The sequence below is a fragment of the Cricetulus griseus genome, chromosome 2, assembly GCF_003668045.3.
Source record: "Cricetulus griseus strain 17A/GY chromosome 2, alternate assembly CriGri-PICRH-1.0, whole genome shotgun sequence".
Classification (NCBI taxonomy): Eukaryota; Metazoa; Chordata; class Mammalia; order Rodentia; family Cricetidae; genus Cricetulus; species Cricetulus griseus.
The window spans coordinates 455,637,193-455,649,963 of NC_048595.1; the positions used below are offsets into that span (position 1 = coordinate 455,637,193).

Sequence of the window (12,771 nt, forward strand, 5' to 3'; positions counted from 1 at the left end):
CTGAAAAAAAAAGTTTGGCCAAAGAGTGAGTCCCTTTCCATGTGAGCCCTCTCTGAAACCCAGTATTGAGCATGGATCAGGGCCAGCTCCCTGAAAGGAAGCTCTGTGGTCACTGAAGGGTGGGGTGGCATGAGGAGGGATTTGACAAACTCCCATCACTATCACTTGGAAGAGTGAGACCCTCACCAGCTGCCATCCCCATCCTCTGAGGCTCACGGCACCCAATCAAGTTTGGTGAGTGAGAAAGAAGTATGCAATGTAAGGCAGGAGACAAGAGAGCTGCAGGGGTGGACCATCAGGTGTCTTCATATTTGGCCAGGGGCTGACTTGAATCTGCTCCTCCACTTGGCAGACTAATGGGCAAAAGTCAGGATTTTACCTCAGGTCCCGTGGGATGAAAATTTTCTTTTGCTGTCACTGGTGGGCATAATCTGTATGGGTTTTCTAATTCCATCCTTGATGAAGCCTACCCCCGCCCCTGACTCTTCAGTAACATTAGACATGTATTTCATGTCAGAGCCTCAAAGTGAGTCAGACCTCATTGCTAATCTGGGATGTGGTCACAAACTGGGCTACACAAGCCAGAGAAGAATCCAGAACAATGGTACTCAACCTTCCTAAATGCCACGGCCCTCAAGTTATTTTCCATGTATAGTTAGTTGACAGGTGTCAGTGACCATGCACAAGCTTCAGGGCTCCCACACTCCATAGGATGTAGTCACTGCTGTCTCAGCTGAGCCCATTTGGGGATAAACATCTTAGTTCCTTTCTCTACCCTCTTTGCCTACCCATGCTTATGTGGACTAAGAAAATGGTTTTACATTTTTTGTCAACAATATGCTAAGGAGTCCACTCTGAAGATATGCTATGGGAAACACACAAGATACAAAATAAAGGGCAAATACTACGGGACTCTGCTCATGAGGTTCCATGGCAGGGAACTACACAAAGGAACAGAATGGACATTATTTGTGGTTGGGCTGAGGGAGGAAGGGAGAACTGTTTAGAAACTCCATGCAGAGTTTCGCATTTGCAAGCTGAAAAGAATCCTGGAGATAGATAGTGGTGACGGTTGTCAACAGCGGAAGAAGGCAAATGTGATGCTGTATGCAGTAGTCCACCCAACTAAGAGAAAATACAAACACACTCAGTAGTCCACCCTTCCTCCATCCTCTGCTATAACCCTGATCTCCGTGGAAACAGCACCTTCAAGGATGGTAAGGACACTCAAGGACTTCCAGTCTTAAAAGCCCTTAGCTGGAAAGATCTTACTGACATAGGCTTGCTCCCTTTCTCTAGTGATGTATACGCAGTGGTGGCAAGGAGTCTATCTAGCGTGCTAATGGAGCGGTCATACATAATTGATGTCCATTTGCTAGAAATGTCTAAGAATTAGAAAGGGGTTATGAAGTATTCTCTTTTCAGTGTTAAAACAAGTGTGAGCAGTGACAATTGAACCTACCTGCCAGGAAGATACAATTGTTCCCTGGTGTATGTTTAGACTTTGTCTCAGAACTGTGTAAATACCCAAATCTATGGATACTTATATTCTTTCTATAAGATGTCATACTCTTTGCATGTAACCTATGCAAACTCCCCTGCATACTTTGAATTATCTCTATGGGGTGTGATGGAAATGTGAGGTAAATAGTTGTTCTCCCATATTGTTTAGGGAATAATGACAGGAAATCAGCACCAATTCAGTAAAACACATTTCCTCAAAGATTTTCAAGGTGACATTGGTTGACTCCATGGATATGGTACCTAGTGACGTTGTGAACTGGCTCTATATTAGTATGAGTGAGAATGGGCTATAGGAGTCAGTCTATAGAGAGCACAGGGAGGCAAAGCAAGGTGACTATGTTTCTTGGTGACCATACTAGTTGGTTCTAATTGTCAACCTGACACCAATTAGAATGGCCAAATGTCTCCAAGTGGGACTGTCAACATCAGGCTGGCCTGTGAGCATGTGATGCTAATTCATATGGGAAGACCTAGCTGAGAGTAGGTGTCACCATTCATTGGGGTGGGTGCCACCATTCCCCTGGGTTGGAGTCTTGGACTCTGTGAAATTGGAGAAAAAGAGCCAAGCATGCATTTGTTCATAGTCTCTCTGCCTTTGACTGTAGATGTGACTGGCTGCATCACTTCTTCCTGTCTTGATTTCTCCACAGAGACGTATGGTGACTCAGGACTGTGGACTAAAACTAAACTCCTTTTCTACCAACTTGCTTTTCTCAGGGTATTTTTATCACAGTAGCCAGAAAGGAAGAAGGTTACTCCCCCATCCTTCTGTAGGCTTGTGCAAAAGCATCTTTCCTCAATAGCAATACAACAACAGGAAGTATCCACCATCCACATGGAGCCACTGAAAGGGGGGATGCGAGGGACCCTTCTGGGTCCAAAGCCTCTGTCCACTGCTGCTGTGGTAATTAAGAAGGGCTCAGCTCAGATGCTGTGGCTTCCAGCTTCTTCCTTGAAGTCTAGTAGTCAGTGAACCACAAAATCAACATTGGCTGACGGGAACAAATAAGTAGGATGCATTGCCAATTGTTTTTTGAGTCGAATGAATGAATACATCATAACTATTCTTTTAGGAAACTCAGTTATCTGGTGGGGTTGTCCCTCTGTGTATATATGTTTCTCTTATTGGGTGATTAATAGATCACTGATTGGCTAATTGGCCAGGCAGGAACTATAGGCAATGCTAGGAGATGAGGATAATTTTTGGGAAACATAGGTGCACGAGGTCACAATGCAGCTGCCAAAAGAAGTAACAGATCTGGACATCCTCCGGTAAGCCAAGACCATGTGGAAATACTTAGAATTGTAGAAATGGATTAAAATTAAGACAGAGCTAGCCAATAAGAAGCCCTAGTCATTGGTCAACAATTTAATAATTAATATGTCTCTGTGTGTTTATTTTGGGGCTCAAGGGTGTCTGGACCTGCTGGGCCAAGAATCTCCTGTTAAAAAAGCCATATCAAATCTTTATAAGAAAATGCCTACTAGACATTTCTAGCATGTAACAAATACAAGAATCATCCAGAATAAAGAACCAAAGACATGCTAAGCACCCATGAACACTCCCTGTCAGCTGGGCCTTCTAGGATCAGGATCTGGGTATGATTGTTGAATGGAGAAAGTAGTTTGGAGAACTCTATTGTTCATGTATAAAATTTGGGAAACCCAATGGGATTTGGGGTTAACAGTTATTAGCCATGAAAGTGATACTGACAGTACTTCAAGTACTTAGTTTTTCTGGAGGTCCCAGCTGGTTGAGTAACATTATTAATGACAGCCTAAGTATCTACCCCAGTGTGAGTTCTTTTCTCCTGGTTATTCCAAAGCTCTTTCATGTTCTTATTTTGTGTAGAATGAAAACATCAGAGTCTTCAGAATCCCAGCATGATGACCCTGACCTCAACCATGGACTCAGACAACTTTGACTCTAATGAGCTTCAGCAAGGAGAAGGTGACATGGTTTCCTCTCACAAGAGTGTTAGGGACATTAAGAACAGTTGTACATATTAGTTTCCGTAGCATGGCCCTATTCATTCCTGTGTCAGTCAGATTTTCGTTGCTGAGACCAGAATGCCTTGAAGGAAGAGCAACTCAACGGGCCAAGTTCTAGAGCTTCAGAGGCCTTAGTTCACCCGAGCCAGGGAGTGTGTGGTGAACCAGAGCAGACAGGAATATGAGAAAGGCCCAGGGCAAGAAACAGACCAAAGGCAATACCCACAGTGACCGACTTACTCTACAGGGCTCCATCTCCTAGCTTTCACCCCTTCCCAATAATGTCAGCCTGTTGTGACTCCATCAAGGGTTCTATCTATCCATCGATTATGCTCGAGTCTTCAGGATCTGATCACTGCCCCAGAACCATCAGCTGGGAACCAAGTTACTTCCTCTAACACTTCCTACCACGAAGAAGAATCACCTCTTTTGTGTGAATGAAAGCAACCATCTGGCAGAAGTTGCATAATACAGCTCAGATCACCGAGAACAGGCTTAGAGAACAGCCAAGCTGGGTGAACTAATGACTCCAAGCCGCCAATCTCTGGAACAGGGGCTAATTTTAAAGGGAAAGAGGAAAAGGTCTGAGTCACACTCATCAGCTGCCACATCCAAACCCCTGGGGAAGCTACTCAGTAGCTTCTTTTCATTCTGTGTCATGGACCACAGATCTTAAGATCCCAGGCTCTGGAGCCGGAATCCTAGAGGGAAGCCAGTTCTGCCCCTTTCTGGTTGTGTGACCATGAATGAGTGAACTTAATTAGTGCCTTGATTTCCCCTATTGAAAAATGGGAGTAGCGATACTGCCAACCTGTTACTGTGTGAGGATTCAGTGAGTTCATATAAACCACGTGTTCAGAAGTGTCAGCTACATGCAAGTGAGTAAAAGCTAGCAGTCAGTTTTAGGACTGTACATGGCATAGCCAGATTGTTTGTCACTTGGCCTATGTCGTCTTTGACTCTCTGTCAGATCTATGCTGACAGCACCTTTTCTAAAACACAGTTTTTTTTTTTTCTTTTTTGTCACTGCCTTAATCATTCAGTGACATCCACAGTGAACTGAGCCACTGTGGATCACATCAGCAAAGGTCTGTTAATACAGTCACTAAAGGGATTGCTCTGGCTTTAGTTTATCTACCTGGGAAGGTTATTGTGGCAGAGTAGAGAAGAGCAGGTCACAAGCCAGTATATCAAATGCATGTGTGTGTATAGTTCGGCCTCCTTATCTGTTCAGTCCACAGCCATGAGTGCAGCCAAATTGAAAATATTATAAAGGTATGTTTGTGTTGAATCAGTATATATTTCTTTTCCTGTGATTATTCAGTAAACAACACACTGAAACATCTCTTCATCCAGCATATATACCTTGCTAAGTATGATCAGTGGGCCAGAGATTATTTAAATTGTCACTGTTAGTAGTTGTCCCTAGTTTATATACCAATATACCCTGCCCTACGAAAGGGACTTGAGACTTTTCCTGCATACAGTGTGGAGGCTGTGTGCGTATGACTACACATAGTGCAGCCATCAGAAGGAGGGCATTTCTCTGAGGCTGAGATTTGATGTGACTTTATATACTGCAGCTGTCTACATGTTTTATATTGTCTTTACAGTCAGAAAAAAATATGCTGACTATTTTTTATTAGAAAACAAAACCAACAGAAATGAAAAAATTAAAAAAAAACAAAACAAAGCAAATAACTTCCTGGCTTGGGAAGAAAAACCCAGGGTAAACTTAAGCAAATGTTAGCAGGATTTCAATTAGGAAGACACTGCTCTGGTCCTTTTCCTCAACTTTACTGTACATATTTTCTTTAATGTATATGTATTGCTTTTTTAATTAGAGAAAAAGAAGTTATTTTCCACGCATGCCTGGAACACAACCAAAACACAAGTAATGTTTACATTATAATCACAGCTCAGTGTTCTCCATTGTGAGATTAACACACTTAGCTGCTTTCTGAAATGCAGTCTGTACAAACACCATTATCCCCCAAAACTTTAGCCGGAGGACACGGGGCAAACGATTCAAAAGGTCCCCAAACTACACATTCCAGCTTCCAATAAAACTCACAACATCCATCTCATTCTTGATCCCTTCTTTAAATCTGTCCCCATTTGAGTACATGGCTATCCACCCGCCAGCCACCTGTCCGTCTATATATCTCTGCATGTGACTCCCATCGGACCCCACATTCCATCCAGGTTTTGGGGTGATCAGTTCTTTCCTTGAATGTACCCTTTCTCACTTGGGCTACTGATATTTTTGAGTAGGAAACTGGCACGTGAAGACCTGGTTATAAAAACTACCATGTATCGTTACCATCAGCCTGTGCTTTCCATGTTTGTGTGTGCTTGTGCATGGCAGGTGTGCTGTGCTGTGTTGGAGCAGGTTGGACCGTGTCGTCAGGAAGGAAAGGGGGTGGGGGAAAAGGGCATCGTGCCAAGACACAGCTAAGAAGGGGAGTCAGTACTCATGTTCTACAGCATGGCAGTGGCAATGGTCACTCCCAACAATTTATCCCACAGTTTGCCAAGAACTGGGAGAGATGGATTCAAAGTTCCATGATAAACATTTAAGGATGAGGAAGGGTAATTTCCCCATGTCATGTGTGCATGGACTGGATAGTCTATTGTACTGCTATTGGTATGTAGAATTATTATGTATCAATGGAAAGAAAAAACTCCAGAAAACTGTTGCAGGCCTAAGGAAAAAAAATACTAAACAAGTAAAACAGGTCTTTAACCCAAATTCTCCAAACATGTTATTCATACCTTTTTATCAAATAACATTATTTAAAAATATTCCCAAGTAGCTACAAATGCTTTCACACCCTCCTATTATACAGAACAATATCGGTAATGGCTTTACAATCCTAACTACCTGTGATCAGATATTCTCCCAGTGGCAGAAAAAGAGCCAGAAATTTACAAGCTTTCATCTCTAACCAAATCTCTCTCTCTCTCTCTCTCTCTCACTCTCTCTCTCTCTCTCTCTGTCTCTCTCTCTCTGTCTCTCTCTCTCTCTCTGTCTCTCTCTCTCTCTCTCTCTGCTAAATATCAATGACATAGTTAAGTTAAATATTGAACCAGAATCACAGTGACTTAAGTAACATCTGGCCTCTGAGAGTCAACATGGAATTACTTTAATTCTCAGTGATTTCTGTGAAGCCATGGCTTTGCTCCTTCTGTGGTTCCATCCAGTCAAGGACTCTGCTGCACCCAGAGTGAGGTACAGCCTGTGACAGGGGCCGAGTGAGGGGTGTCTAGCATGCTACTCATTGCTATTTCCACTTATCTCCCTCAGACACAGGCTCGCACCAGGCAGAGGAGGAAAGGCTGGGTCTCACTGCAGTGTTCTCTGTATGAAGATGCCCCTCTTGCTATTGGTTGACCAGGGCCTTGCCTTGTCTGTGGCTTCTCCACTCAACTTCTCTGCCATTCTCACTCTGTACTGCTCACAAAGCTTCCGGGGATCCCTGACTCTGGTTCTTGGCCTTTCTGAGTTTTACCCTGTGTCTTCCCAAACATGCTGCCTCAATGCGCACTGTTTGACTGTCCAGTGGAATTCAGGGCTAAAGGATCCTGTATTCCAGTTCCTTCTCATCTAGTGAAACACATCCTCTCTTCCCTCCCTCTGCCCTGGTTTTCACAGCTCAGCCAGAGGATGACAACTGTAAATGGTCTTCACAGATCTGCTGGAGTTGCTCAATTAGAGAGAGAAGAACTTGGCTCCAATATAAAAATCCTCTGAGAAAAAGTCTTCAACCTGGGCCAACAAAATTGGGTTTCTGGTTAAAGCAGTCTGGAGGGAAAGACAGGTCAAGCAGCCTCCTCTTAGCCACTGATTAGTATATTCGCTGGGAAAGCAGGGCTGGCTCCAGCAGGGGGCAAACCCTTTCTTAGGAGGACTTGCTTGCTGCCACCATCAGCACCAGGCCAGCCCTTACTGAACTGGATCTCTCACCAGGGCTCCAGCATCACCCAGACTCCATATGTATGCTCAGCATGGCACACTATGACAGCCTCCCGTCCCCTGGGTGGGTTCTGGAGACTCCTCCATGTGCCCTGTGCTCCTCCACAGACTGTCACTGTGCCCTGTGCTCCTCCACAGACTGTCACTGTGCCCTGTGCTCCTCCACAGACTGTCACTGTGCCCCTCTCTTCCTTTCAGATGCTGTCTGCCTGCCCTGTGAGTCACTAACTCGTTTTTTGGCACCAGGCCCCTTTCTTACCATTTTCAGAGCAGTCCTTTTAACTGTCCATCAACGGCTCATTTGAATGCTACAAAATGTCCCAAACTACACTCCCTAGCTTCCCATGTTACCGCCCGCGGCAAGCAAGCCCACTGCTTGGCTCTCCTTCACGTTCGTCTTTGCCCGAGTTCTGCAGCTCCGTCAGCTTCTGCCCTGGGACTGTCAGGTCAGCGTTTGTCACTGTGGTGACAGCGTCTCATGCCTGAAATTTCCCTCCCACCTTTGGGCCCTGGAAACACTGGCCTCCTGTTCTCACCTTGTAGCCACTGCCTTCTTCTGGCTTGTGTTATGCTCTCCCAGGAGGGTCCTCCTGGACCACATTCTACAAACTGAGAGTCACACTGGACACCGTGGTCCTCCGTGTGCTGCTTTCTCACCCTAAGTGTCTCTTTGCTGCACTGCTCGCTCTGTGTCACGTTTAGTGACTGCTCGGTCTGCTCTGTAGCCCCATGGCCATCCCAGTCTATGTGGTACCCTGCTCACTCTGTGACATCTGCAACAGTGTCTGGTTTATATGAAGCACACAGGAAAATGTATGTGGAGGGGCGGATTTCAGCTTGGCTCAGGACCAGGCACATGGTAGTTAAATATGTATTTGTTGGATAAATGGCCAAAAAGAGAGAGAATCTGCCTAGGAACTCTGTGCCCGTGGATTCTGGCTCGTTCTCTTCACCACCACTCCCCCATAATGGGGAGCAGCTGCAAGGGGCTGCCTCGTTAGCTGGGAGATTTGGTGTTTGCCTTCGCTTGGAGCTAATTATAACTGGGAACCGATGAGAGGATTAGAAGGGTTTCGTCTGTGTGTAGTGGTGGTTCGGTAATGGCGGAAGGAATGCTAGCTTCGATTTGGAAAGGGCCAGCTCAGCAAATTTATAGTGTAAATAAAGGAAAAGTTTAACTTACTTAAGAGCAAAGCCAATAAACAGTTTTGAAGTGCCATTAACAGCATTTTATATGCAAACACTGTTGTGAAACAATGAATGTGATCATTACAAGCTTTTATTTAATGTTCTTTGGAAAGCACGGCTGAGAATCTCTGATATGTGCACCGAATCCCATAATTCCTCACACCAAGAGGAGGAGGGCCTGTCCTCAGTGCCTTGGCTCTGTGAGGCAGGCATCTCATTTATATAAATCTCCAGGGAGGCAGAAAACTCCCTTTAACACTGCATGGTCTTTGGAATTTCCAGAACAAGGATACACAGATGACATCACATTGAGGGCAAGACAAGAACCCTGTCACTTAGTGTGTGAAAGAATGCCTCATTTTTAGCTTCTTGAGCCTCTTTGGACTTTAATATGAAGGGAAGAAGCTCTTGGCAAGACCTTAGGGGTTCTCAGAGACCATAAATGGAGGGCCCATGTTGGTCAAGATGACCTGTTTTCCTTCTGTGAGCCTCTACGGCCAGAGTCAAACATAATCATAGTCATCTGTCCTCTGTTTGCTGGCTCTGTCCTGCAGCAGGAACTACAGCTGATGTTTGGATCTCTGCAACGCCGGTGTTCACTACTGTTCAAGTGTCCCAGACTGCCAACTCACTTCACCAAGGGGAAGTCAGACTCTAAACCTCGGGGCACATTTCCTGCTCATAAATGACAGTGACACAGCCATGAAGCTCCAAGCAACCATGGTGGGTTTTCAAAGCCTGCCAACGGAGCACAAAGATGCAACATTGATGTGCTTGGGAAGCCAGTAGTTTGATTTGTATCCAAACGGAAGACAAGGCTTGGCTGGAACCTTTTGTGTTCTGTGTAAGCCCTACTCTTTTGTCTGTATAAAACATATCAACAATCTGTATTGTTGTGGTGGTTTGAATGAGATTGTTTGAATTCCTGGGCCCCAGTTGCTGGAACTGTTTGGGGAGGATTACGAGGTGTGGCCTTGATGGAGAAGGTGTATCACTGGGGGTTGAGCTCATACCATCCCAGTCTCCCCCCATCTACTTAATGATAAGGATTAAAAGTTCTCAGCTACTGCTCCAGCACCATGCCTGCTCGCCTGCTGCCATGCTCCCTGCCATGATGATCACAGACTCTAGCCCTCTTGAACAGTGAGCCCCAAATTAAACATTTTCTTTTATAAGTTGCCTTGGTCATGGATTTTTATCAAGGCAATAGAAACATAACCAAGACAACTGTCCAATGTGATAGCCACTAGTCTCACCTGTATTCAAATTCAAAATAATGACAATGAAACAAAAGTTAATTCAGTTTCCCAGTCATAACAGCGATACAGCAAGTGCCGAGTAACCTGTGGCTTGAATGAATGAGGTTTCCAAAAGCACAGGAAATGCCTGGGGCATCACTACCATAGAAGCTGTACTGTCACGCCAAGGGATGTTCAGGCAGGCAAGCAGAATTTAGCTGTACTTTCACAATCAATAAAACAAATACACGACTCCCTTGGAATTCCTGTGCCCTCCAAGTCTGTTCTTTTCTAGGTAACACGACGTGATGAGTGAGGTACTCCCAGGCTCAGCCTCATGCTCTTGTTAGTTTCTGCTCCTTCATAAATAGCCTGGGTTCTCTTAGGTGACCACAGTGGGCCCATCAGCACCTTGATGCCATCCTATATGACTTGGAGCAGTTGAATGCAGAGGATGGATGGTCTGAGCCCTGGGAGAAGGAGGCTCATCAATCTATTCGTCTCGGCATGGTTACAGAACATTAATGAGGTTGGGCTCGATTTAAAAGCTGTCTGAGGCATTATGGATGGTGGTGCGAAGTTTCTCGGGCGCTGGGAATTTCTGAGATATAATCCTAGCCCTTTTGCTAATGAGTATTGTGATACGGAGACTATCATTTAACTTCTGAGTTTCGCTTTCCTGCCCTGAAAATGGGGCTATTACTGACCTACCTAACCCAGTGTCCAGAGGATTAATGCGCCAATGCGCGGGCAGAGCTCTGTGCATGAAGCCTGCTGTGAGCCATTACATCTATTCATTCCATGCAGCAGTTGGGAAACATTAAGTCTGGGATGTTTACTCCTTCCAAAATGCATTTTCCTCCTCAGCATTGTAGCGTTACCTGCATTATCCAAACCCTAAATCTAAAAGTAAAACCAGGTCCCCAGAGAGAGGTTGCCTTGACGTAGCTGGGGTCGAAGATGATTTTTTTCCTTCGCTTAGCACGAGCCTTAAAACTAGCTCTTGCAGCAGAGATGAAGGCAGCAATCGCACAGTAAATTCTCACTGCACGAGCCTGCTGCAACCCTGCCAGGGGCACACACCGCCACTGCCGACACTTACATGCAATGATGTTCCCGTATCTGTTCTTCATCCTGTTCTCGTCTTTCTTAGCAGAGTCCCATGGTGCAGACTGTCCTTCAAAGAAGCTCTGGAAGAGACAGGAAGTGACACTCAGCATGACAATTTGATGTAGTGAACAGAGGGATCTTAATCGGAGGGCGTGTCCTTAAAACGTGGGGCAATGGTCAAGCAGGCAGTAGGCACAAGAACAAAGCTGTTTTATTTTGAGACTGTTTTGTTTGGCTTTTGTTAAGCATTTTTTTTTTTTTTGCATTGGCTAGCATCTCACAGAGATAGAGGTAAGGAGAAAACCCACAATTTATTTGAACAATACTCCACTAGAATATCCAATGAAGAAAAAAAAAACATTCCCCAAATTTCTTCATTATAAGTTTTCACTACTCTATTTAAAGACATATGAAGGTACTTTTTTTCTCCCTAATAAATAACCAAAATATGAAGGTACTTTTTTTTCTCCCTAATAAATAACTAAAGGAATGTTATTTTGGACTAGAATCAGAAAGTAGGGAAGTTAACACTTCATGACTTCAAGATTAAAATCTTATAGTATATTCTGAATGTTATTTGGATATATTATACCTGGGGTCTTTAATAGTCACATTAGGACTTCCTATCACACTTGTAATGAAAATAACCTTTTCTATCAGTGGACAAGTGGCAGGATCGATCCTGGGCTTCATTCACACATTAGTGCTCACAGCGTTTCCTTGTGTGGCCAATGCTGCACAGAAGTTACTGGCAGCACACAGTAACAAGGAAGTTGAGAAAAAACTTGTTTCTTGTCATTGTCACAGATGATGTCATTGTCGCAATGATGAGTTAGGGCTCAAGCAGTCACAGACTTGCCTGCCTGCCTCCCTGCCTGGTGAACAGTGTCCCAACCTTGAGTACAACGGGCAGTGCTCAGTGCACTCTGTCGTCGTCTGCTCGTCTGTGTCAGGCTGGAATCTGAGAGGGGAGGGGACTGCATGGTCTGCATTTCTGTTTACCTGGACCTTAGGCCCTCATCGCTTATATCAATAACACAGTTACTGAATGAATGATGGACGGCACTGCTTTGCTAAACTAGATGAGTGCTTTGATAGAAAACAACGCGTTCTAAGACTTTGGAAGCCTGTCTGTAATTAGTCCATTTTCCATAATTTGAATGACATACCAGAGGCAGGCTACTTAAAAAGAAAAAAGAGGTTTGTTAATTCACACTCAAGATCAGGTGGCCCTGCTTGCTTGGCCTCTGGTGGTGGATGACATCACGTTGGGGCACACTGGCAGTGGGGGTCAGGGGAGACATGGGGAGGCTGAGAGACTGGGATTTCCAATCCTTTCAGAGGGTCTCTTCCAGCTGACCTAAGAATTTGTCATCAGCCTCTACTGCTTAATGGCTCCATCTCAAAATAAAACGTGAGCACAGTAAAGTGCAAACTTCCATCCCTGGCCCTCTGAGGGGCAAATGGCATCTGAACACGGCACCCTCTGTATACACTTCACAGATTTCATTCAGATACAACTGTGCCATCCTCATTTTCATATCATATCCTAGAGTCTAGCTGAGGTCTCCAAACTAATAGGCTGGAAAAGTCCCCGATCATAGCTCTGTCTGACCCCTGGATTTTATCCCTTGTCATCATCAGCATACCCATGGCACAAACTAGGAGAAGCCACCGCTGCACAGCATGAAGAAACAAAGGGATCATACCACTGATGTCAGAACTGAGTATTAAATTGCCCAC

At 44.7% G+C, this 12,771-nt stretch overlaps 1 protein-coding gene across 4 annotated transcripts in view; it reads right to left on the reverse strand.

Annotated features, from left to right (window-relative positions):
* Ptprm (protein tyrosine phosphatase receptor type M) overlaps positions 1 to 12,771 on the reverse strand; it is a 677,957-nt gene that overhangs the window by 77,125 nt on the left and 588,061 nt on the right. For all 4 annotated transcript variants that reach the window (XM_027397791.2, XM_027397790.2, XM_027397789.2 and 1 more), the window contains one exon: positions 11,021 to 11,108. In XM_027397791.2, coding sequence (XP_027253592.1) covers positions 11,021 to 11,108 — 88 coding nt within the window. The remainder of the gene's footprint in view (positions 1 to 11,020; positions 11,109 to 12,771) is intronic.